The sequence below is a fragment of the Trachemys scripta genome, chromosome 20, assembly GCF_013100865.1.
Source record: "Trachemys scripta elegans isolate TJP31775 chromosome 20, CAS_Tse_1.0, whole genome shotgun sequence".
In the NCBI taxonomy this organism is placed as follows: domain Eukaryota; kingdom Metazoa; phylum Chordata; order Testudines; family Emydidae; genus Trachemys; species Trachemys scripta.
Genome location: NC_048317.1, coordinates 19,000,932 through 19,028,027, shown reverse-complemented (window position 1 = coordinate 19,028,027; position 27,096 = coordinate 19,000,932). Strand labels below are relative to the sequence as shown.

At 44.8% G+C, this 27,096-nt stretch overlaps 1 protein-coding gene across 1 annotated transcript in view; it reads left to right on the top strand.

Moving 5' to 3' along the window:
• Positions 1 to 27,096, top strand: part of KDM1A (lysine demethylase 1A) — a 113,588-nt gene that overhangs the window by 45,566 nt on the left and 40,926 nt on the right. The window contains exons 11-13 of the mRNA XM_034754260.1: positions 16,283 to 16,394; positions 16,992 to 17,124; positions 22,453 to 22,640. Coding sequence (XP_034610151.1) covers positions 16,283 to 16,394; positions 16,992 to 17,124; positions 22,453 to 22,640 — 433 coding nt within the window. The remainder of the gene's footprint in view (positions 1 to 16,282; positions 16,395 to 16,991; positions 17,125 to 22,452; positions 22,641 to 27,096) is intronic.

Sequence of the window (27,096 nt, the reverse complement as noted above, 5' to 3'; positions counted from 1 at the left end):
CAGAAGAGAAGAGTGAGGTGGGATTTGATAGCAGCTTTCAACTAGAGGATGGAGCTCGGCTGTTCTCAGTGGTGGCAGATAACAGAACAAGGAGCAATGGTCTCAAGTTGCAGTGGGGGAGGTCTAGGTTGGATATTAGGAAACACTGTTTCACTAGGAGGGTGGTGAAGCACTGGAATGGGTTACCTAGGGAGGTAGTGGAATCTCCACTTAGAGATTTTTAAGGCCCAGCTTGACAAAGCCCTGGCAGGGATGATTTAGTTGGTGTTGGTCCTGTTTTGAGCAGGGGGGTTGGACTAGATGACCTCCTGAGGTCTCTTCCAACCCTAATCTTCTATGATTCTAAGTTATGTATCTCCCCCCCCGCCCCCCCGACATGGCCAGTTGTCATCCATTACCTTGTATGTGTTGGTTCGAGCAAAACATCTCTCTCCATCATACTGTCATCCTGACCTTATCTTTGAGAGGTCAGTGTGTTCCTGTTATCTTTGTGTTGATATTGAGGTGTTGTGGAACCATCCTTCTGGAATGTGTTTGCATAAATGTCCTGTGCCTAGCACTTAGGAATGTGTGTTTTTGCAATACCAGCCCTGTTCTTGCCAGTTTCTGTGAAGCTTGCAAGCAGGCAGAGCCTGACTTGTGCTCACAGCCTGTCTTTGCTTTATATCAGCAGAGCTTGGCCACTACTTTAGTTCAGGCCTCTGATACTAGGGCTTATGTCTTAGGCTCTCTTTCTACTATGGCAAATAGCTCAGTGGTTTCTACTACAGTCGCTTCTGGACTTAGTCTATGAGTCTATCTCTTTTTTGGAAAAATGCTAAGGGGTATTCAGCTTGTATTGTATTAGCCAAGTGACTTGGTGATGTAAATGCATATGTATGAAGTCTGAGTTTCCTCTGTTTCAGAGAAGGTGGCTCATAAAGGAGAAAGGTCATTCTCAGTTACCATGACCGGTTAATCATCCCTATTACAGTAGAACTCCTGAGTTACGGACACCTCAGGAATGGAGGTTGCTCGTAACTCTGAAATGTTCATAATTTTGACAAAGACATTATGGGATGCTCCTCAGGGCAGACTGCCTGGAGTGGGAGCTCACAGCTGTGCCAGTGAACTTCAGCGTCTTCACCTCCTAGCCTGGCAAGTGGGTGGTATGCACAGGCAGCTGGTTCTAGCCCCTTGGATGCAAGGGTGATGAGTGAGGCACCCTGGGGCACTGTGGTGTCAGTGTGGCCTTTTTACAACTGAGCTGCTCCTCTAGTGTGCAGGGCTCCAGCTCTAGCAGCAAACACTCCAGGCCAGGTTCCGGCAGCAGCTTGGGAAGTGTCTTTCCTGGGTTCAGACTGTGCATGCAAGTTTGTCCCCCTCCTGGGCAGGGGGAAGTGGCTTACAGGAAAGTGGTGCAGACCCCAGCACTGCTCTGCCTGCTCAGGGGCTCACAGCTGTGCCTGTGAAACTTAGCATCTTCACCTCCTACCTGTAAGTGGCTGCCCTCCCCATGTGGTGAGTAGGGGGTGGGGCTGGGGATAGGCAGCACAGATGTGCCTACCTTTAAGATGCAATACAGGCACAGTACACTATTTGCTGGTGGTTTTTTGTGTGTGTGTATGTCTCTGCTGATTGCTTGCTTCTGGTTCCACATGGGGTCTGGTTGACTGGTCAGTCTGTAATTCTGGTGTTCTTATCTTTGAGGTTCTACTGTATAACTAATTCCATTCATGCCTGATCCAGATAATCTTTTAAAAGGTCCAAAATCCCCATTAATTAGTTGTCCCCAGTGGTGGTCTTTGAGTTGGGTTTTTGTTTTCTTGTATGGTGCTGTACATGCTTTTGTACTTGCCCATTGTATACTTACTTTTGTTTGTTTTCCTCACTTTCAAGTCTCTACTTTGCTTCTCCTTGCCTTCAGTTTATTTGCAGTTATTTCCCACTAATTCATTTACCACTCTAACCAGTCCATCTCATTGAGGCACATGCAAGAATATGCACTCCATTATATCCTTGACTGCCTTGTCCCTACAGGTGTGAATTGTCCCAATTTATGGGACCTGCTCTCTATTTTGGAAGACTTTTCTACAATGTAAAATATCTTTCACTTAAATATTTGTTACTACTTAGCCTAAATTCACTCTCTCAACTATATTCCATTCTCTGAACTCATACCACTTTGACCCATCCTAAATAATTTCTCATTCCTTTGTGTTTATACCCTACAAATTCTTCGGCCTGTATTGAGCAGGATGTCAGACTAGATTATCATAATGGTACTTAAAATCTATGAAAATATTTATAGAGTCTGTTCTCCATTAACTTAGCTAAGATACCCACTCAGTGTAATATTTCCTCCTGTCGTAGGTCCACCCTGTTGTAGCAACATCCAATCTCGATTTAAAATTGGTCAGTGTTGGAGAATCTACCACAACCCTTGGTCAATTGTTCCTCTCACTGTTAAAAATATATGCCTTATTTCCAGTCTGAATTTGGCTAGCTTCAACTTCCAGCCTATCAACTTCACATACCTATCTCTGCTAGTTTGAAGAGCCCGTTATTAAATATTTGTTCCCCGGGTAGGCACTTGTAAACTGTAATCAGGTCAATCTATAACCTCTTTAAGATTGAGTTCCTTGAGTCAGTCACTATAATGCATGTTTTCTAATCCTTTAATCATTCTTGTGGCTCTTCTCTGTATCAATGGCCGCCTTGAATTGTGGACACCAGAATTGGTCACAGTATTCCTGCAATGGTCACTTCGGTGCCAAATACAGAAGTGACATGACTTCCCTACTCAAGAGTCCCCTGTTCATACATCCAAGGATTGCATTAGCTTTTTTGGCCAACAGCATCACACTGGGAGCTCATGTTGAGTTGTTCATCATGACCCTCAAATCTTTTTCAGTGTCACTATTTCCCAGGATGGAGTCCCCCATCCTGTACAGAATGGCCTACATTTTCATAGATCTATAATTTCTTGTTGGCCGTATTGATCCATTACTAGATGGAAAGTTAGAATTAATAATAATGCAGAAAAGGCAGAAGTGTTCTATAAATTTGTTTTGTATTTGAGGAAAAAAAACAGGCGATATAGTCTCATCATATGGTGATAACATTCTTTCCATTCCACTAGTACTACTAGTAGTAGTAACAGAAGCTACTAAAGTGATACACTTTTAAATCAGGAAGTCCAGATAACTTGCATCCAACAGTTTTAAAAGAGCTGGCTGAGGAGCTTGCTGGACCATTAATGTTGATTTTCAGTAAGTCTTGGAGTATTGAAGACGTTCCAGAAAACTGGACATTTTCAAAACGGATAAATGGGGTGACCCAGATGATTATAGGTCTGTCAGCCTGACATCTGTCTGTGCAAGGTAATAGAGTGACTGATACAGGACTCAATTAAGAAATAAAGGAAGGTAATATAATTAATGCCAATCAACATGGTTTATGGAAATATAGATGCTGTCAAACGGACTTGTAATCTCATTAAAAAAACAGCGGGTCTGCTTGATTAAATTAATAGTGCTGATGTAATAGACTTCTGTAAGGCATTTGACTTGATACTGCACAACATTTTCATTAAAAAACTAGAATATAAAATTAATAACATGACACGCACCAAATGGATTAAAAACTTGCTAGCTGACAGGTCTTAAAATGTAACTGTAGTCAGGGAATTGTCATTGAGCGGGTCTGTTTCCAGTGGGCTCCTATGGGATTGGTTCTTGGTCCTATGCAATGTAACATTTTTATCATTGATCTGGAAGAAAACATAAAATCATCATTGATAAAGTTTGTAGAAGACACAAGAACTGTGAGAATGTTAAATAATGAAGAGGACAGGTCACTGATTCAAAGCGATCTGAATCACTTGGTAAATTGAGCGCAAGCAAACAATGTGCTTTGTAATATGTCTAAATGTAAATGTATTAATCTAGGAACAAAAAATGTAGGCTGTACTTTCAGGATGGACAACTCTATCGTAGGAAATAGTAACTCTGAAAAAGATTTGAGAGTGGTGGTGGATAATCCTCTGAACATGTGACAGTGGCCAAAAGAGCGAATGTTTTCCTGGGATGCAAAAACAGGGGAATCTTGAGGAGTAGGAAGGTTATTTTAGTTCTGTGTGTAGTACTGGTGCAACCCTGCTGCTGGAATACTGTGTCCAGTGGTGGCGCCCACAATTCGAGAAGAAAGTTAATAAATTGGATAGGGTTCAGAGAAGAGCCATGAGAATCACTAAAGAATTAGAAAACGTGCCTAATCGTGGTAGACTCAAGGTGCTCAATCTATCTAGTTTAACAAAGAGAAGGTGAAGGGGTGACTTGATTCCAGTTTATAAATACTTACCAGGGGAACAAATATTTAATATTTGTCTAACAGAGACAGTCTATCAGAGAAAGGTATATAACATGATCTAGTAGCTGAAATTTGAAGCTAGTCAAATTCAGACTCCAAATGAAAATTTTTAAATGGTGAGAGTAATTAACCATTGTAACAATTTACCAAGGGTTGTGGTGGATTCTCCCTCTCTGACAATTTTTAAATTAAGATTGGAGGTTTTTGTAAAATAGCTGTTCTAGGAATTATTTTTGAGGAGTTCTATGGCCTGTTTTTTTAATAGGCAGTCAGACTAGATTATCATAATGGTCCCTTCTCACCATAGAGAATCCTAGAATATCAGGGTTGGAAGGGACCTCAGGAGGTCATCTAGTCCAACCCCCTGCTCAAAGCAGGACCAATCCCCAACTAAATCAGAATATATGACTCTATGCTGAAAAATGTTTGCTTGCTCCCAACTTAACAAGCAATCCAGATCACTGTGTTTCAGTGTCCTGTCCTCTTCATTATTTACCCCTCCCCAATTTTTATATAATTGCCAAACTTTATCAGTGATGATTTTATGTCGTCTTCCAGGTAATTGATAAAAATGTTAAATAGTATAGGTCCAAGAACCTATCCCTGGTACCACTTTAGAAGCATACCTGCTTGATGATGATTCCTTAAAACTACCTATCAGGCAGTTTTTAATCCATTTAATATGTGCCATGTTAACTTTGTATCATTCCAGTTTTTAATAAAAAAGTGTGGTACCAAATCAAATGCCTTACAGAAGTCTAAGTATATTACATCAACACTATTATCTTTATCAACCAAACTTCTTATCTCATCAAAAACAGATATAAAGTTAGTTTTTTATAAGATCTGTTTTCCTTAAACCATGTTGGTTGGCATTATGTCATCAGATCTCAGAGGGATGTAGCCGTCTTGCAGATCAAATGCCACCTGGATCAAACTCTAGCTAGGCCCTTAAGGTACTCTGGCTGGATGTTCAGTCTGTGTCCATCATTGGCGAGCTTATTGCACCACCAAAGCTTTCGGAGACTATGTGATCATAAGAACATGAGAACGGCCGTACTGGGTCAGACCAAAGGTCCATCTAGCCCAGTATCCGGTCTACCGACAGTGGCCAATGCCAGTGCCCCAGAGGGAGTGAACCTAACAGGTAATGATCAAGTGATCTCTCTCCTGCCATCCATCTCCACCCTCTGACAAACAGAGGCTAGGGACACCATTCCTTACCCATCCTGGCTAATAGCCATTAATGGACTTAACCTTCATGAATTTATCCAGTTCTCTTTTAAACGCTGTTATAGTCCTAGCCTTCACAATCTCCTCAGGTAAGGAGTTCCACAAGTTGATTGTGCGCTGCGTGAACTAGAACTTCCTTGTATTTGTTTTAAACCTGCTGCCTATTAATTTCATTTGGTGACCCCTAGTTCTTGTATTATGGGAATAAGTAAATAACTTTTCCTTATCCACTTTCTCCACATCACTCATGATTTTATATACCTCTATCATATTCCCCCTTAGTCTCTTCTTTTTCAAGCTGAAAAGTCCTAGCTTCTTTAATCTCTCCTCATATGGAACCCGTTCCAAACCCCTCATCATTTTACTTGCCCTTCTCTGAACCGTTTCTAGTGTCAGTATATCTTTTTTGAGATGAGGAGACCACATCTGTACGCAGTATTCAAGATGTGGGCATACCATCGATTTATATAAGGGCAATAATATATTCTCCTTCTTATTCTCTATCCCCTTTTTAATGACTCCTAACATCCTGTTTGCTTTTTTGACCGCCTCTGCACACTGTGTGGACATCTTCAGAGAACTATCCACGATGACTCCAAGATCTTTTTCCTGATTTGTTGTAGCTAAATTAGCCCCCATCATATTGTATGTATAGTTGGGGTTATTTCTTCCAATGTGCATTACTTTACATTTATCCACATTAAATTTAATTTGCCATTTTGTTGCTCGATCACTTAGTTTTGTGAGATCTTTTTGAGGGTCTTCACAGTCTGCTTTGGTCTTAACTATCTTGAGCAGTTTAGTATCCTCTGCAAACTTTTCCACCTCACTTTTTACCCCTTTCTCCAGATCATTTATGAATAAGTTGAATAGGATTGGTCCTAGGACTGACCCTTGGGGAACACCACTAGTTACCCCTCTCCATTCTGAGAATTTACCATTAATTCCTACTCTTTGTTCCCTGTCTTTTAACCAGTTCTCAATCCATGAAAGGACATTCCCTTTTATCCCATGACAACTTAATTTACATAAGAGCCTTTGGTGAGGGACCTTGTCAAAGGCTTTCTGGAAATCTAAGTACACTATGTCCACTGGATCCCCCTTCTCCATATGTTTGTTGACCCCTTCAAAGAACTCTAATAGATTAGTAAGACATGATTTTCCTTTACAGAAGCCATGTTGACTTTTGCCCAACAATTTATGTTCTTCTGTGTCTGACAATTTTATTCTTTACTACTGTTTGGACTAATTTGTCCGGTACCGACGTTAGACTTACCGGTCTGTAATTGCCGGGATTACCTCTAGAGCCCTTTTTAAATATTGGCATTACATTAGCTATCTTCCAGTTGTTGGGTACAGAAGCCGATTTAAAGGACAGGTTACAAACCCTAGTTAATAGTTCCGCAACTTCACGTTTGAGTTCTTTCAGAACTCCTGGGTGAATGCCATCTGGTCCTGGTGACTTGTTCCTGTTAAGTTTATCAATTAATTCCAAAACCTCCTCTAGTGACACTTCAGTCTGTGACAGTTCCTCAGATTTGTCAGCTACAAAAGCCGGCTCAGGTTTGGGAATTTCCCTAACATCCTCAGCCGTGAAGACAGAAGCAAAGAATTAGTTTAGTTTCTCCGCAATGACTTTATCATCTTTAAGCGCTCCTTTTGTATCTTGATCATCGAGGGGCCCCACTGGTTGTTTAGCAGGCTTCCTGCTTCTGATGTACTTAAAAAAACATTTTGTTATTACCTTTTGAGTTTTTGGCTAGCTGTTCTTCAAACTCCTCTTTGGCTTTTCTTATTACATTTTTACACTTAAGCTGGCAGTGTTTATGGTCCTTTCTATTTACCTCACTAGGATTTGACTTCCACTTTTTAAAGGAAGTCTTTTTATCTCTCACTGCTTCTTTTACATGGTTGTTAAGCCACGGTGGCTCTTTTTTAGTCCTTTTACTGTGTTTCTTAATTTGGGGTATACATTTAAGTTGGGCCTCTATATTATGATGTCTTTAAAAAGCGCCCATGCAGCTTGCAGGGATTTCACTTCAGTCACTATACCTTTTTAATTTCTGTTTAACTAACCCTCTCATTTTTGCATAGTTCTCCTTTTTGAAATTAAATGCCACAGTGTTGGACTGTTGAGATGGTCTTCCCACCACAGGGATGTTAAATGTTGTTATATTATGGTCACTATTTTCAAGTGGTCCTGTTATAGTTACCTCTTGGACCAGCTTCTGCGCTCCTCTCAGGACTAAATCGAGAATTGCCTCTCCCCTTGTGGGTTCCTGTACCAGCTGCTCCAAGAAGCCGTCATTTAAAATATCAAGATATTTTGTCTCTGCATTTCATCCTGAGGTGACATGTTCCCAGTCAATATGGGGATAATTGAAATCCCCCACTGTTATTGAGTTCTTAATTTTGATAGCCTCTCTAATTTCCCTTAGCATTTCATCATCACTATCACTGTCCTGGTCAGGTGGTCGATAATAGATCCCTAATGTTATATTCTTATTAGAGCATGAAATTACTATCCATAGAGATTCTATGGAACATGTGGATTCACTTAAGATTTTTACTTCATTTGATTCTACATTTTCTTTCAAATATAATGCCACTTCCCCCTCCCCCCCACCGCACGACCTGTTCTGTCCTTCCAATATATTTTGTACCCCGGAATGATTGTGTCCCATTGATTGTCCTCAGTCCACCAGGTTTCTGTGATGCCTATTATATCAATATCCTCCTTTATCACGAGGCACTCTAGTTCACCCATCTTATTATTTAGACTTCTAGCATTTGTGTACAAGCACTTCAAAAACTTGTCACTGTTTATTTGTCTTCCCTTTTCTGATGTGTCCGATCCTTTATGTGAATGTTTCTCGTCTGATCTGGCCCTTACATTATCCTCTTCCATCCTCTGCTCCTGACTATAATCTAGAGAATCTCTATCAATAGACTCTCCTCTAAGAGAAGTCTCTGTCCGATCCACATGCTCCTTTGCAGCAGTCGGCTTTCCCCTATCTTCTAGTTTAAAAACTGCTCTGCAACCTTTTTAATAGCAGTAACGAGTCCTGTGGCACCTTATAGACTAACAGACGTATTGGAGCATGAGATTTCGTGGGTGAGTACCCACTTCGTCGGATGCATGCTCCTATACGTCTGTTAGTCTATAAGGTGCCACAGGACTCTTTGCTGCTTTTACAGATCCAGACTAACATGGCTACCCCTTTGATACTTGACAACTTCTTTAATGTTAAGTGCGGGCAGTCTGGTTCCACTTTGGTTTAGGTGCAGCCCATCCTTCCTGTATAGGCTCCCCCAATTCCTAATGAATCTAAGCCCCTCCTCTCTACACCATTGTCTCATCCACGCATTGAGACTCTGAAGCTCTGCCTGCCTACCTACCTGGCCCTGTGCGTGGAACTGGGAGCATTTCTGAGAATGCCAGCATAGAGGTCCTGGATTTCAGTCTCTTCCCTAGCAGCCTAAATTTGGCCTCCAGGATGTCTCTCCTACCCTTCCCTATGTCATTAGTACCTACATGTACCACGACCACCGGATCCTCCCTGGCACTACACATAAGTCTATCCAGATGCCTCGAGAGATCCGCAACCTTCTCACCAGGCTGGCAAGTCACCATACAGTTCTCCCGGTCATCACGAACCCAGCTATCTATGTTTCTAATGATCGAATCTCCCATTACTAACACCTGCCTTTTCCTAGTGACTGGAGTTCTCTCCCCCTGGAGAGATAACCTCAGTGCGAGAGGATACCCTAACACCATCTGGAGGGAAGGTCCCAACTATGGGAAGGTTTCCCTCTGCCCCCCTCTTGACTGCTCTGCTTCCCTGGGCCTTTCATCCTCCTCAACAGCGCAGGGGCTGTCTGACTGGAAGTGGGACAATTCTAGAGTGTCCCGGAAAGCCTCATCAACATACCTCTCTGCCTCTCTTAGCTCCTCCAGTTCCGCTACCCTGGCCTCCAAAGTCCGTACATGGTCTGAGGGCCTGGAGCTCCTTGCACTGAATGCACACACATGTCACCCTCCCACAGGACAGGTAATCATACATGCAGTATATGTATGCAGCGCAATAAACTGGATAGCCCCCACTCTGCTGCTGGGCTTCTGCCTGCATGGTCTCCTAGTTAATGAAAGGATTTAGTTTAAATCAAGAAGTTTTTAAATGTAGTTTAGTTTAGAGTTTTACAAAACAGCAAGGGGCCTTTGCCCCCTTCCCACTCCCATTCCAAACTCCCTTGTGAAACTCCCTGTTAGCAGCCCCTGGTCACTTGCGCACTGCTTTATAAAGCCCTGGCCTGCTTGATAGCCCCACCCACTGACTAAGGCTCAGCCAATTAACAGAGGGTTCTAGCTTTCAAACCTTCCTTTGAAGCTCACAGCTTCCAACTGCCAGCCACAGCACACGGTCCTTCAAACAAACAAACGGACAAACACAAGCTCAGCACACAGCAAGTAACCCACAAACAAACACACACTACAGACATTCACTTACCCCAAGGGTGCTGTATTTGTTCCTCCTTCACCTGGAGAATTCCCTTGTGAAACTCCCTGTTAGCAGCCCCTGGTCGCAAAGCCCCTGATCGCTAATGGTAAATCCTTCATAATTAATTGGTCATCCATCCTAATATGTATGTACCAGGAAAGCCACCAAAACCAAATCAGTGCTGATGGAAGTGATTCCTCGGTTTGGCTACCAATACCCTCATTGTTGATTTTTATCCTGCCACTTAATATTGAGCAGCTGACAAAGACGACAAGAATCAAAAATGTCATTCTGCCACACTTTAACGTTCCTCAGCACCCAGGTTTCACTACTCTCCTTTCATTCTTTGTTAACCGAGATCCGTGTTAGCCCTTCCATTATTTTTCCTGGGATCATTTCCAGGTTGACAGGCCTGTAATTACCTGGGTCGTTCTGCAAATACCTCATGGAGAAAGCCATGAGGTCCCAGTCGCATCCAGGCCATTGAACCCCACCCTATTCTTTGGCTTCATTCAATAAGGAGTATGCCTCCTGCTGCGAAGTCCAACTCCAGTGCGGGAGCATCCACCTCCACAGATCTCAGGGCGGGACCTTGTCGGGAAGCTAGGTAGGAAGCACTCTCATCCATCATTACGGATGTATCCTTGGTTGGCTGAAGAGCCCACATGAACAACCACACAGCACAAAGGGTGCGGACACCTTGAGAATCCGGGATGCACATCAGTATCCTGGAACTATGGGCAGAATGGAGGATGTGCAAGTCTTTTCTCCCATTCATCTGCTTTCACCATATCCCTGTAAGGTTGGACAAGACTACAAGTGACTTCTACATCAACAAGCAAGGGGGAGGAAGATCTGCCTCCCTGTGCATCACCCTGTCAATAGCCTACCTTCTGGGGAAGCAAACTTCCTCAGCAGATACCTTGCACTTGACCACGAGTGGCAGCTTTGCAACATGCTGCTGCATGACATTTCACTCTGTGGGGAACCCGAACTAGAAATGTATTTGCTTCTCAAACAGACAGTAAATGCACCCCATATTGCTTCAGAGGAGTCCTAGGTTATTTCTCCCATTGTGATGCTCTGCTTCTTACCTGGTCAGATCAGTTCAACTATGCCTTCCTTCCACTGTTGCTTCTGCCACAAGTTCTACACAAGTTCTGACTGGACAGAGTGAGGGTCATCTTGATCGCTGCTTTCTGACCCAGACAGTTCTGGTTCCCCAACCTCCTGCTTATGTCATCTTGCCCACCAATTATACTTCCGACATTCCCCAAGTTCCTGACCCACTGCAACATCAAGATCAAACACCTCAATCCACGACCATGCCACTTCAGGTGCATGGCATCATTAAGGTTAAGATTTTGTCACGGTTATTTGTAGTAAAAGTCAGGGACAGATCACAGGCAATAAACAAAAATTCACAGAAGCTTATGACCTGTCCCTGACTTCTTCTACAAATAACCGTGACAAAATGGACTGATGAGAGCCCGAGCCCTGCTGTGGGAGTGGGGCGGGGCACATCCAGCACCCACTGCATCTTGGAGTTGTGGAGTCAGTGGCTGGGAGCTGCCAGGTTCCCCCGCTGCCTGTGGCGGCTTGGAGCTGCAGGGGCTGCCCCACGGTGGCTTTGAGCTCCAGGGCCAGCATCTGGGAGCTGCCAGGTTCTCCCATTGCCCACAGCAGCTCAGGGGTTTGGGCCATTGGCTCGGAGCTCTGGGTCCCCCTATTGCCTGCAGCGGCTCAGAGCTGCAGGGGCGCCCTCTTCCAACTTCCCACGGCAGCTGGGAGCTGCCAGGTTCACCTGCTGCCTGCAGTGGCTGAGAGCTCCAGGGGCGCCCCACGGCAGCTGAAGCTGAAAATGTGTCTGAGGTCTCTGGTAGTCACAGAATCCATGACCTCCATGACATAATCTTAGCCTTAATTATAGATAGGTGCCAAAGGAGTCAGTCATCCTGTTCTCTAATGGTGTTTGGTGTCCTGCAGCAGACACAACTAGTACCCCATCTTGTGCTTTGTCTGTTAGGACATTGATCTATAACAGGGGTTGGCAACCTATGGCACATGTGCCAAAGATGGCACATGAGCCGATTTTTAATGGTATGCTGCTGCCTGCCCAAGTCCCGAGGACACACAGCCAGTGAGGGGCAGAGCCCGCACCACCCCAGAGAGGAGCCGCCTCAGCGGCTGGCCTGTGGGTTCCCACGTCCCCTCACCCGGCGAGGAGCCCTGCCCAGGGGTTCGGAGGGGTCTGCTCACCTGGGCCGCCTTGGTATAGCTGGCCATGGTGGATTGGGGGTGCACTGGGGGACCGGGTTCGCTGCCGGACCCAGTCCTGACTCCCAGCGGCAGTAAGCGGGAGCGGTGGAGGTGGGAGAGGCCGTCGGCGGCAGCAGCGCTGGCTGCTGAGCATCCCCGGGAGGAGGCACCCAGCCGTAGCCATGGATCAGTACTTGCTGGGAGGAGCAGAGAGCTCCGCGGCCCAGCAGCGCTGAGCGCACAGCAGGTGCGGGCGAGCGGGAATTGGTGGTGGCCAGAGAGCCCTGGGGTGAGGAGCTCGCATACCGCAGGGTTATGCGCCGCCCGGAGCAGCCCCTCCAGACACAGCCAGAGGGGACTCTCTCGCCGGGGGGCGCTAGTTGCACTCATGTGGTGCGCTGCAGGGCCCCGAGTGCGTGAGCCAGCTGGGGGCCGCAGGAGTGGGGGGAGCACTCTGCCCTGACCCCCCCCCCACACACACCCAGCCCTCTGCCCCTGAGCCCCGCACACCCCTGAGCCCTGCCCCCTGCACACACCCCAGGCCCCTGCCCTGAGCCCTGTACCCCCCTCACACACACCCAGCCCTCTGCTTGACTCCTTCACCCCCACCCCACGACCCCAGCCCTGACTCTGGCACCCCCACACATACCCGGCACCCCCTCACCCTGACATCTGCACCCCCTCACATGCCCCCAGCCCTCTGCCCTGACTCTTGCACCCCTCCACATACACAGCGCCCCCACACTCCATGCACCCCCCACACCCCACCCTGAGCACCAAAGGGGAGCTCCTGCACCCCCCCCACATTCCCACCTGCACCCCTCGCACAAAACTGGAGCTCCTCCCCCCCACATTCTCTCCTGCCCCAACCCTGAGCCCCCTCCCTCATTCTAGCTCCTGGCCAGACCCTTCATTCCCAGCCCTGTGCTCACTGCACTCCCACCCTCCGCTCACTGCAGAGAGAGGAAGAGAATGGGCCAGAACCAGGGAGAAGAAGGTAGGTACCCACTGTATGTGGGCAGGGCCGGGACCCCAGACCGGCAGCGGGCTGAGCGGGCCCGGCAGCCGGCATCCCAGCTGGAGGAGCCGGCGGATGGAACCCCTGAGCGGTAGTGGCCTGTGGGGCCCTGCCACCGGCCCCGCACAGCCCGCTGCCGGTCTGGGGTTCTGGCTACCGGACCCTTTCCAGCTGGGGTCCCGGCCACAGGCCCCGCTCAGCCCGCTGCCGGCCTAGGTGAACAGAACCCCAGACCAGCAGCGGGCTGAGCGGGCCGGCGGCGTAAGCTCAACATTTTAATTTAATTTTAAATTAAGCTTCTTTAAACATTTTGAAAACCTTGTTTAGTTTACAATACAACAATAGTTTAGTTATATAATATATAAACTTATAGAGACCTTCTAAAAAACATTAAAATGTATTACCGGCACGCGACACCTTAAATCAGAGTGAATAAATGAAGACTCGGCACACCACTTCTGAAAGGTTGCCGACCCCTGATCTATAAGCATTCAACATCATTTGCTTCTGAGTTGTTAGTGACACAGAAATAGGTAATGCTATTTTTGACAGAGTACCATTCTCCCTCCCGTCTTGCCCACACAATCCTTCCAGCCTCTTTGCTTAAGCTTCTTTCAGTTGTATTCTTTGCTCAGCCTGAGCCCATTATCTTAACTCCTCCTTGTGTTGAATGCTTCATCTTTGCAAGGAAAGGCCATTCTCTCTAAGCCAACACCAAAATTGCTCACATCTTGTATTGTGAAAATATAGGTTTCAGAGTAGCAGCCGTGTTAGTCTGTATCCGCAAAAAGAACAGGAGTACTTGTGGCACCTTAGAGACTAACAAATTTATTAGAGCATAAGCTTTCATGGGCTATAGCCCACTTCTTCGGATGCAGATAGAGTGGAACATATATTGAGGAGATATATATGTGTATATATATATATACACACATACAGAGAGCATGAACAGGTGGGAGTTGTCTTACCAACTGAGAGGCCAATTAAGTAAGAGAAAAAAACTTTTGAAGTGATAATCAAGATAGCCCAGTACAGACAGTTTGATAAGAAGTGTGAGAATACTTACAAGGGGATCAAAAAGGCTGACAAAGGAGGTGCTGTCGTCCTCATGAATAAGTTGGAATATGACCAAGAGGCTGCTAGACAGCTCTCTAACACCACATTCTACAGGCCATTATCCTCTGATCCCACTGAGGATTACCTTTTAAGAAGCTCAGCACTCTTTTCCTAGATCGGAACAGAACACAGATGCTTCACACTTCTATTTTTTGTATTAATTGAGCACCTCAGAGCCCTTGTCATGGACCAGGACCTCACTGGACTAGGTATTGTACAAACACTTGACAGAGATGGTCCCTAACCCGGAGAGCTTACAGCCTAAGCTCATTTATAGTTAACTGAGTGAGATCTCATGTGGGCTACATTTGAAGAGTTTATTTTCAGGATTATCGATTATTTTTTCACCCATTCTTCATAACTGAAAGTTTCTCCTTCAGTAAGGGCTGACAAATCATGTTCTGCTAGAAAATTCCATATAAAACAACCATTTTTCAAATTGGCTGACATCTCTCATTGTTCTCAGGGGATTGAGGTCATAACTTGTCCACAGTTGGGTGGGTCTCTTGAGGGGGGCATCTATCCTCCTTTGTTCTTGATGGGACAGAGGCTATAGGCAGGTCTTAGCAAAGATGGCTAGCTCCTCCACCCCACCCCCCCCGAAACAATGGTAATCAGAACCACTTTGAATGAGAGCACCTAAACTGAGGCCTGCTGTGGACACGCTCCCATTGAGAATAGTGGAAGACTTGTCATTTTAAGAGGGCAGTTCTCCATGCATTTCTCTGAAGATTTTTATGCACTAGCTTCAGCTGACAGAAACTTTTAGATATGAAAAATAATGGTAGACAATACTATTAATCCTAAATCTTCAATTTCAAAAGCTGTCCAATTGTACCAAGTCTACTCAGCAGAGAGGAGAGTAGGAGTAACTGGGTCAAGGACTGCCCCATAATAACACAAGGGGAAAAAATAATCAAATGTGTCTTTCAAATCCATTTCAATTTTGGACAAGATACACTGAAATGTCTCTCTCATATGGATAAGGCATGGCATTGCTATAGGGGAAGATTGTCTGAGTGCACTATGTGCAGTTCTTAACTCGGCATGTTGGGATTTTGAAGTTAAGGGTAAACTTAGAATTTCCTACATTTATAATGCTTGATTTGGGAATTATTGTAGCATCTCAGTAATGTATTTTATCCTGAATTACTTACATGTACTCTCAACCTTACTTCCGTCTTCAGGTAATTTGTCTGGGAATATAAATAGGTTTATAGCTTCAGTTCTAGAACGTCTTGAAGCCTGTTCACTCAGAATTTGTGGAAGCAAGCATTCAGCATGCTTTATGTAGATTCTTGTATCTAAGATCTACAAATACAAACCCTGTTCAGTGCAAACCTCCAATTACCATTAATATTGCAAATACAGTCTAATGGAGGTAGGCTTCCAACTCATTAAAAGTCAATGGGATTTGAGTGCCTAATGCCTAGGCATATTTGAAAATGATACTCCAAATCAGTTGTGTGCTTTGGTAAGGCTGTCCTAACTCAAGGCCACACTAGCTAGTTTCCACGAAGAGAGCGTCCACTGTGGAAGTATTTCATGAAGGACAAAATGAAGGTGTTCTGAGTTCTGTACACTCCTGTATTGGCTTTATAGAACCACGCACATCCCTCTTTCACCGTGCTTATATCCAGAATTGCTGCTTACAGGTAGGTGATCAGGAACTTTGAGGTAGGGTTGTGTTCTGTTTGTGTTCTTCATATATCGATCGATGAAGACTGGGCTTTCAAAGGCAATCTTTTTGCTGTATTTCACTCACTGCAAAGTCAACTTTTTTCTTTCCCTTTTTATATTTTTCTAGTGATGTTTATTTATCCTCAAGGGACAGACAGATACTTGACTGGCATTTTGCAAATCTAGAATTTGCTAATGCCACACCGCTGTCTACACTTTCATTGAAGCACTGGGACCAGGTACCTAATTAATAAATTCTCTAAAATAGTGCTCATAGATTTAGCACATGCACGGGGGAGGGATAGCTCAGTGGTTTGAGCATTGGCCTGCTAAACCCAGGGTTGTGAGTTCAGTCCTTGAGGGGGCCTCTTAAGGTTCTGGGGCAAAATCAGTACTTGGTCCTGCTAGTGAAGGCAGGGGGCTGGACTCGATGACCTTTCAAGGTCCCTTCCAGTTCTAGGAGATGGGATATCTCCATTAATTTATTTTTTTATTTTATTTCATTCTGACATGTTTCTGTATGTTAGCAAGCATTTCTAAGAGATTTAAATGTCATGTACCTCAGCATTATCCCTTCGACTCTCATTCTGGATTCTACAGGATATTAATAGAGAGTTCCAGAGGGTTCTGTTAATACCCAAACGGATTATAATTAGTTATTTGTTTTATAGGAAAATAGTCTATACCAATTATTTTACCAGTAATACTATGAATTTTCTTCTTGTAATTAAGTTAGCTACAGCACTTTAAGTGGAAAAGTTCCCCATTTATTTAACTCTGTACTGACTGATCTGTTTTGGTTATAAACTTATGTATTTTTATATATTTCATTTTAGGATGATGATTTTGAATTCACAGGCAGTCATCTGACTGTGAGAAATGGATATTCCTGTGTGCCTGTAGCCTTGGCAGAAGGGTTGGATATTAAATTAAATACAGCAGTTCGACAGGTTCGCTACACAGCTTCAGGTAAATCAAGCTCTCTAACTTTATAAGTCACACTACCAAGGAGCACTGTCCTTTGACAATTGCCTCTGTTCCTCTCTCACAGGATTCACACACTCTTGACACCATGAGCACAGAGCCATAGAAAAGCAAGGCCTGTAGGGCCTGAACTATTTAGGAAGCTTTAACAGGTTTACAAATAATAATTTTTCGTTGCTTGTTTTTTTAGTTGTGTGGGCTCTGCATCATGTTGCAACTTGAGTTGCTCATGTCCCAAGTACATCATGACCTGCTGATTCCCATTCATAATGGGATTAAGGTAAATGCGGTAAGCATCCTAGCCTATGCTGGTTCTGACAATAGGAATTCAGTGGGAGAGCATTGCGCTACTCAGAAATGTCCATCACAGACCAGCACATTGTTCTCCAAGGCACAGTTCAATTTGTGCAAGATTTACTCTGTGGGCCTAAAATGAGACCAAGCAGCATGGGTAGAATCATAGGTTATGTCTACGCTAAGGACCTTACAGCTATGCCGCTGCAAGGTCTCCAGTGGTAGCTATGTCGGCAGGAGAGCCTCTCTTGGTGACATAGCGCTCTCCACCCAGGCGCTTTTGTCAGTCGGTGCATACCTCGACTGACAAAAGTTTTACCGACAAAAGTGCTAGTGTAGACATACACAAATTGTTAGAAGGGACTGCAATGGTCATCTAGGCTAACCCTCTGCCAAGATGCAGGATTTGTTGTGTCTAAATCATCCAAGACAGATGGCTATTCAGCCTCCTTTTGAAAACTTCCAGTGAAGAACCTTATAAAGTATCATTTATAATAACTTGCTGGTCAATCTCATCGTCGGGAAATGTATGTCACAACATTGTTTGCGAAGTTATAAAATTCCCCTGTATAATGATGTTAGCACATGTTCCAAACCCCACAGCCCTGCCCAGGCAGAAGTCAGCAAACAGGTCTGTCCTGAGCAACGGAATGTGTATTTGACTTAATTTGCATTTAAACAGTCATCAATCAGAAAGAAGGAAGGGAGAAAACCTGCATGTAAGCATACACAGGTGAAAGAACCCAGGGCAAGCATCCTTCCATCCTAGATACATTTTCCAGCTGAGAATAAGGAGACATCCTTTTCAAAAGAAGGAGTGAAGCTATAAAAAAGGAGGGGGCAAACACCAAGTTACTTCTTTCTTCCTGTCCATCTCCCTCTTTGCACCTTAGAAGACAAAAGAAACAGCCGTTGAACTCTGAGCGAGGGGTTTGGAAGTCCTCGAAGCATGTGGTCAGAAACTTAGCTTTGAGTCTAATATAGTTTGAGTCTATTATAGTATGGTTGGAAAACCGTTCCCAGAGAGTAATCCTCAACAGTCAAGCTGAAAGGGCATATCGAGTGGTGTCCTGCAGGGATTGGTCTAGGTCTGGTTCTGTTCAATATCTTCCTAAATGATTTAGGTAATGGCACAGAGAGTACAATTATAAAGTTTGTGGCTGATACCAAGCTGGGAGGAGTTGCAAGTACTTTGGAGGATAGGATTAAAATTCAAAATGATTTGGACAAACTGGAGAAATGGTCTGAAAAAAATAGGATGAAATTCAATAAGGAAAACTGCAAACTACTCCACTTAGGAAGGAACAATCAATTGCACACACACAAAATGGGAAATGACAGCCTAGGAAGGAGTACTGCGGAAAGGAATCTGGGGGTTATTGTGGATCACAAGCTAAATAGAAGTCAACAGTGCTTCATTCCGAGCTGATAAGACCTCAACTGGAGTATTATGTCTATTTCTGGGCACCACATATTATGAAAGATGTGGACAAATTGGAGACAGTCCAGAGAAGAGCAAAAAAAAATTAAAGGTGTAAAAAACATGACCTATGAGGAAAGATTGAAAAAATTGGGTTTGTTCTTTCTGGAGAAGAAAAGACTGAGGGGGGACATAAGTTTTCAAGTACATAAAAGATTTTTTACAAGGGGGGGGGGAATTGTTCTCATTCAAAGGATGAATATAGGCAAACAACACAGGAATGCAGGGGCAAGATTAGAAAGGCAAAGGTACAAAATGAGCTCAAACTAGCTACAGGAATAAAGGGAAACAAGAAGTATTGATAAAAAGTCATTAGAAGCAAGAGGAAGACCAAAGACAGGGTAAGCCCACTGCTTAGTGAAGAGGGAAAAACGGTAACAGGAAACTTGGAAATGGCAGAGATGCTTAATGACTTCTTTGTTTCGGTCTTCACTGAGAAGTCTGAAGGAATGCCTAACATAGTGAATGCTAATGGGAAGGGGGTAGGTTTAGCAGATAAAATAAAAAAAAGTTAAAAATCACTTAGAAAAGTTAGATGCCTGCAAGTCACCAGGGCCTGATGAAATGCATCCTAGAATACTCAAGGAGCTAATAGAGGAGGTATCTGAGCCTCTAGCTATTATCTGTGGAAAATCATGGGAGACAGGAGAGATTCCGGAAGCCTGGAAAAGGGCAAATATAGTGCCCATCTATAAAAAGGGAAATAAAAACAACCCAGGAAACTACAGACCAGTTAGTTTAACTTCTGTGCCAGGGAAGATAATGGAGCAAGTAATTAAGGAAATCATCTGCAAACACTTGGAAGGTGGTAAGGTGATAGGGAACAGCCAGTATGGATTTGTAAAGAATCAATCATGTCAAACCAATCTGATAGCTTTCTTTGATAGGATAACGAGTCTTGTGGATAAGGGAGAAGCTGTGGATGTGGTATACCTAGACTTTAGTAAGGCATTTGATACGGTCTCGCATGATATTCTTATCAATAAACTAGGCAAATACAATTTAGATGGGGCTACTATAAGGTGGGTGCATAACTGGCTGGATAACTGTACTCAGAGAGTTGTTATTAATGGTTCCCAATCCTACTGGAAAGGCATAACGAGTGGAGTTCCGCAGGGGTCTGTTATGGGACCGGCTCTGTTCAATATCTTCATTAATAACTTAGATATTGGCATAGAAAGTACGCTTATTAAGTTTGCGGATGATACCAAACTGGGAGGGATTGCAACTGCTTTGGAGGACAGGGTCATAATTCAAAATGATCTGGACAAATTGGAGAAATGGTCGGAGTTAAACAGGATGAAGTTTAACAAAGACAATTGCAAAGTGCTCCAATTAGGGGGGAAAAAAATCAGTTTCACACATACAGAATGGGAAGAGACTGTCTAGGAAGGAGTACTGCAGAAAGGGATCTAGGGGTTATAGTGGACCACAAGCTAAATATGAGTCAACAGTGTGATGCTGTTGCAAAAAAAGCAAACATGTTTCTGGGATGTATTAACAGGTGTGTTGTGAGCAAGACACGAGAAGTCATTCTTCCGCTCTACTCTGCTCTGGTTAGGCCTCAGCTGGAGTATTGTGTCCAGTTCTGGGCACCACATTTCAAGAAAGATGTGGAGAAATTGGAAAGGGTCCAGAGAAGAGCAATAAGGTTGATTAAAGGTCTTGAGAACATGACCTATGAAGGAAGGCTGAAAGAATTGGGTTTGTTTAGTTTGGAAAAGAGAAGACTGAGAGGGGACATGATAGTAGTTTTCCGGTATCTAAAAGGGTGTCATAAGGAGGAGGGAGAAAACTTGTTCACCTTAGCCTCTAAGGATAGAACAAGAAGCAGTGGGCTTAAACTTCAGCAAGGGAGGTCTAGGTTGGACATTAGGAAAAACTTCCTAACTGTCAGGGTAATTAAGCCCTGGAATAAATTGCCTCGGGAGGTTGTGGAATCTCTGTCATTGGAGATTTTTAAGAACGGGTTAGACAAACACCTGTCTGGAATGGTCTAGTTATTATGTAGTCCTGCCTTGAGTGCGGGCGACTGGACTAGATGACCTATTGAGGTCCCTTCCAGTTCTACGATTCTGTCGTTTGTTAGGCACCAGAAAGTGTTTTATTTTTGTTTTTCTTTTATGCCTCATTACTTATATTCACTTAAAATCTCTTTGTAGTTAAACTTGTTTTATTATTTTATGTAACCCAGTGTAGGGCTGTCAAGCGATTAACAATAATAGTATAGTATTTATTTTTGAATGTTTTCTACATTTTCAAATGTATTGATTTCAATTACAACACAGAATACAGAGTGTATAGTGCTCACTTTATATTTATTTTTAATTACAAATATTTGCACTGCAAAAAAAGAAATAGTATTTTTCAATTCACCTAATACAAGTGCTGTAATACAATCTCTTTATCATGAAAGTTGAACTTACCAATGTAGAATTATGTACAAAAAATAACTGCATTCATAGAATATCAGGGTTGGAAGGGACCTCGGGAGGTCATCAAGTCCAACCCCCTGCTCAAAGCAGGACCAATCCCCAACTAAATCATCCCAGCCAGGGCTTTGTCAAGCCAGACCTTAAAAATAAAACAATGTAAAACCTACAAGTCCACTCAGTCCTACTTCAGCCAATCACTCAGACAAACAAGTTTTGTTACAAAGTGCAGGAGATAATGCTGCCCGCTTCTTGTTTACAATGTCACCTGAAAGTGAGAACAGGTGTCTGCATGACACTGTTGTAGCCGGCATTGCAAGATATTTACGTGCCAGATCCGCTAAAGATTCATATGTCCCTTCATGCTTCAACCACCATTCCAGAGCACATGCATCCATGCTGCTGATGGGTTCTGCTCAATAACGATCCAAAGCAGAGTGCACCAATGCATGTTCATTTTCATAATCTGAGTCAGTTACCACCAGCAGAGGATTGATTTTCTTTTTTGGTGGTTCGGGTTCTGTAGTTTCCCCATTGGAGTGTTGCTCTTTTAAGACTTCTGAAAGCATGCTCCACATCTCGTCTCTCTCAGATTTTGGATGGGACTTCAGATTCTTAAACCTTAGGTCGAATGCTGTAGCTATTTTTAGAAATCTCACATTGGTATGTCCTTTGCGTTTTGTCAAATCTGTGAACGGTTATTCCCCTTCTTGAATCTCCGTTGACATCCTGTCTCCATTTGCATCAAGATTAAGCAGTTTCCCACATCTTTGCAGAGCTATGGGGCAGGGAATGTCTTCATATGTATTTGCTCAGGGTGCACTGCACTGGGGGCCTTAGTACTGACTGTTCTCTCTAAGCACTATGGTAATACAAGGACTGTTCAGTTATTCAAATATTGAATTCTTTGAATGCTGTTAATGTTGCAGATTCAAGCACTCAAAAATTAGACCATGCCAAAATTAAGGTTGTCTGTGCAACCTAAATTCTGTCCCACTGTGCAAATGCATTATGATAGTCTCCTAACTATATGATCATGCACTGTTTTTTCCACAGGACCCTGACTTATTAAATGTCTAAATCCCTGCTTTTCCTTACCTTTACCAGGATGCGAAGTGATAGCTGTGAACACCCGCTCCACTAGCCAGACTTTTATTTATAAATGTGATGCTGTCCTGTGCACTCTTCCCTTGGGAGTGTTGAAACAGCAACCACCTGCTGTACAGTTTGTGCCTCCTCTTCCTGAGTGGAAAACGTCTGCTGTGCAAAGAATGGGATTTGGCAATCTTAACAAGGTAACTTGACAGGGAAGGGGAAAGCAGTAGAGGAATGAGTAAGATAGATAGATTCTGGAATGCATGATGCTAAGCTGGAGAGCAGCTCCCCCCTCTTTCTTTCTAGAACCCCATTCTTTGAATTGTGTGAAGAGCCATTTGTGTGCAAAATGTGAGATGTACTGAGCTTGACTTAGGAACACATCTATAAAAGGAGACCACACAAAGTTTGTCTTTTCCATTTCTACTATAGGAGCTGGAACCTCCCTTATCCTTCTTAAGGTATTTCTCCTCTTTACTGTGTAGCTTTGTAGTGTGCTTCTGGGTACCAAGTGGCATCTTAAGTGTTGCATTGAAGCAAAGAACCTCAGTTTACATCTGTTGAACACCTGTTGGTACACATCAGTGCCACTATACTTTGACTGTGGTCTGGATTGGAAGAACAGCTCTTTAAGAGGATAGTTCAGGCCCATGCTGATTAAATCCTTGGTATCTGTGAGACTGTCAAATGAAATTCCAGTCAGTGGTGATTTTTTTTGTGACGGTCCCTGTGTATATTCCACACGTGGGAGCTCATGCTCCTGAGTCTTAAAGTTTCCTCCAAGCAATGTCTATTGACTCACATATGTGCAGTGTTTTTCCTCATGCTTCTGACCGAGGATATAAGGCGCAGTGCAGGTCGATGCCACTCCAGTTCCTTCTTACCACCCCATGGCCTGAGTTGGAACTCCTATTCCTCCTTTGCTCTTATTTCATTAAGAAAGTTGTTCTGTATACCTGTGTAAATAATTTTGCATAGTTAGTATAGAACCCCTCCCCAGTTGAGGGGAAGAACTCCTCGTTACCTGAGGACCATGCCCAAGGACTCGGGCTTCAAGAACTGTGTATCCTACCATGGTTCCTTTTCCATCAGTAACAAGCATCAATGATACCTCTACTGTCCGGGTGAGGTGAACATCTCGGCGAAGGGCAGCACCTGTAAGTCCTTCCTGCCCAGGACTACAGAGGCTTATGAGCTCTGACTCCATACATTCCTGATAGAAGAGGCTATGAGATTCCAGACTCAATCTGATCCTGACCAAGGATAGCCCCCTGGACAGTGTCCTCTGCTGACTGGTAGTGTCCCTCCTAGCATGATCCATGATGCGGTGCTATTGGCACAGAAGCCCAAGGACAAGCTCCTCCCCACACAAGTAAGAAACTATATCTCACAGGCATAAGAATAGATCCCCACAGTGGAATGCTCATAAGAAACGTATTTCCTCTCTGTGCTGTGCTGGGTCTGGTGAGATGTTGCATGTGGATCCCATGTATCCATTGCTAAAGGCCCCCCAACTGGAAGGTAAGGTAAAGAAGAAGCAGGTTTCATCAGTACCAGTGGTGAGACATATGGAGCTTCCAACTATGGGTGCGGCCCCACGTATTCTATGAGTGCCGCCATGTCAATCCTCAGACCAGCCAGCTTCGACAGCCAAACCAGGTCCCTCTGCATTCTCAGTGGTAACCCCACCGACTCTGGGATGTATGGAGACATTCCTGACTGAAAGAGGTGTTCCTGCCTTACTCATAGTCTCTGCTCCTGTCGCACCCATCCATTCTCTGAGACATTCCTATGCCTGAGGATGAACTGTTACTCCTGTTGCAGGAGAGCCCCCTTTCCCATCCATCGGATCAGGGCTCCCAGTACTGCCATTTCCAGTGGACCTGTCATCTGACTCAGAGGTGTCCCAGGACATAGCCCTGTCAGTGTCTCCGCCGCAGCACAAGAGCCCAGAGAGAGAGCCAAGGCAACCTTATCTGCCTGGCTATAACCAGCCCCAGGGAAGCATGGGGTCTGCTGAGACTGATGGAATCCTCTTTCTGGCCCTACTGGAGCCCCTGGGACCCATACCACAGCTGTCCAGCACCATCGCAGGGGTCTTATCGTTCCTCCCCTGCTCACAGCCAGCTCCACTGGTATATGACAAGGAAGATATGGAATTGGTACTGTCACTGGAGCCTCCTCGTTGCCGGATGAGGCAGTCATCCCTTTGCCACTCTCTCTGCTGGATGACCACCAGCAATACCAAGAACTGGTAGCCACGCATGTAGCAATCTACAAATTCCACTGGAGGAGGTCCAGTATCCCCAACGTCGTCTCCTGGATATCCTTCAGCCACAGGGATCATCCAGGGTGGTCCTTCCTGTAAATGAGGCCATATTGGAAGAGGCCAGAATGGTTTGGCGTACACCCATATCATGTGACCCACCCCATGCCGGCCAAAGGGACTGATTTCCTGTTTATGCACCAAGCCTCTAATTCACTGGTGGCGCAAACAGTTGCGCAGCAGGCTTGACAACACACACAAAAGTCCACCCCTCTAGACAAGGAGTCGAAAATGTTGACCCTCCTAGGCAGGAAGGTCTTTTCCTCTGTGGAGTTGCAGTTTCGTGTAGCCAACTACCAGGCACTGTTGGCAAAGTATGATTTCAACACCTACAGCAGGCTGGCAGAGTTTAACAGGGCCGGCTCTAGGCACCAGCTTACCAAGCAGGTGCTTGGAGCAGCCACACCAGAGAGGGGCGGCACCTCCGGCTCTTCCGCAGCAATTTGGCTGGTAGTGGGTCCCTCACTCCCGCTTGGAGTGAAGGACCTCCTGCCGAAGTGCCGCAGATCGCGATTACGATAGCGGCTTTTTTGTTTGTTTGTTTTTGTTTTGTTTTGCGGGGGGGGAGGGGGTGGCTGCTTGGGGCGGCAAAAACCCTGGAGCCAGCCCTGGAGTTTAAGGACAAGCTTCTTGTGGATGACCAGGTCTAATTCCAGGCTTTGGTAGATGAGGGGAAACTGGTGGCAAAAGTGACCATCAAGGCCGTGGTGGATGCAGCTGACACTGCATTCCATTCTCTGGCCACCAGACTGGTTATGCACAGACACTCTTGGCTCAAGTCTTTGACTTTCTTGAGGGAGGTCCAAAACACCATGGAAAACCTCCCTTTCGACAAAAATAATCCTTTTAACAACAAGGTGGCTGAGTCTCTGCAATCCCTGAAGAACTCATGCTCCACTGTGCAGTCACTGAGAATCTACACCCCGACTCCCAGGGAGTCCTTCAGACCACGGCGCCTACCTGTCCTATCGACAGCCTCGCTGCAAATGACAGAGATCCCAGAGCGCCTGCTTTCTGACCCTGGTCTCTGCCACCTCCTCAAACCTCTCTCAGCTGTAAGCCAAAAGTCAATTTTGACATGCAGGTTAGGACCCACAAACCAACTCTGATGCCACCTACTTTGTCTCCTGTCATCTCTGGTGGCCATCTTAACCTCTTTGCCCACAGTTGGGGCAAGATCCCCATGGACAGATGGGTACTGGAGATTATCCACCATAGATACTCCATAGTTTCTTTCCTTCCTACCTTATCGCCCTCTCTCCTGACTCCCTTCAGGGAACTTCTCCCACCAATTTATTTTCTAGCAGGAAGCAAAGCCCTTGCTCCTCAAGGGTGCTATAGAGTGTGTCCTTCCTCAATACCAGGGGAGACATTTCTACTAACCATATTTCTTCATTCCTAAAAAAGGCAGAGGCCCATCCTGGATCTTTGTCAGCTAAATATATTAATCGGAAAGCAGTAATTCCGGATGGCCACTCTTGCATCAATAATTCCCTCTCTCCTGGAGGGAATTTGTTAGTCTCTAAGGTGCCACAAGTACTCCTGTTCTTTTTGCGGATACAGACTAACACGGCTGCTACTCTGAAACCTGACTTCTGATTTAAGGTGGGGCAACAACACTAACAGTTTCGTGTCCTCCCTTTTGGCCTAGGTACAGCACCAAGGGCCTTTATGAAGGTGTTCGCCGTTGTGGTGGCACAGATGAGATGCCAGGGATGTACGGTATTCCTGTACCTGGATGACTAGCTTCTAGTGGAACAATCGCAGCAAGAAGTTCTCGTGATTCAGTCTTTTCAACACCTCCTTTCCTTCTTAGGAGTCTGTTTTATCACCCATGCAGATGATAAACTTTATAGGGACAAGGCTGGACTCAGTCTCTACACGAGCCTTCCTTCCCTCCTGTGACCAGTTCTCCGCGATGACCACGCTGATTGCCTCTTTCTCTTGGAACACATGGCCACCCCCATCTACATGACACTGCTTGCAAGACTTCACCTGCAGCACCTACAAGCCTGGCTTAATTCAACCTACAACCCAACCAGGGGACCACGTTGACTTCAGGGTCACTGTTCCCTCAGACGTTCTGGCCCCTCTCACTTGGTGGTCCCATCTGACCAAGGTCATAACTGAGACCCCTTTCAGCCCTCCCATACTGAGGGCCACTATCATTATGGACACCTCCCTTACAGGATGGGATGCCCATCTGGACCACACTGTGCAAGGTGAATGAATGCCCTGGGAAGCCACGCTACACATAAACATCCTTCAGAGTAGCAGCCGTGTTAGTCTGTATCCGCAAAAAGAACAGGAGTACTTGTGGCACCTTAGAG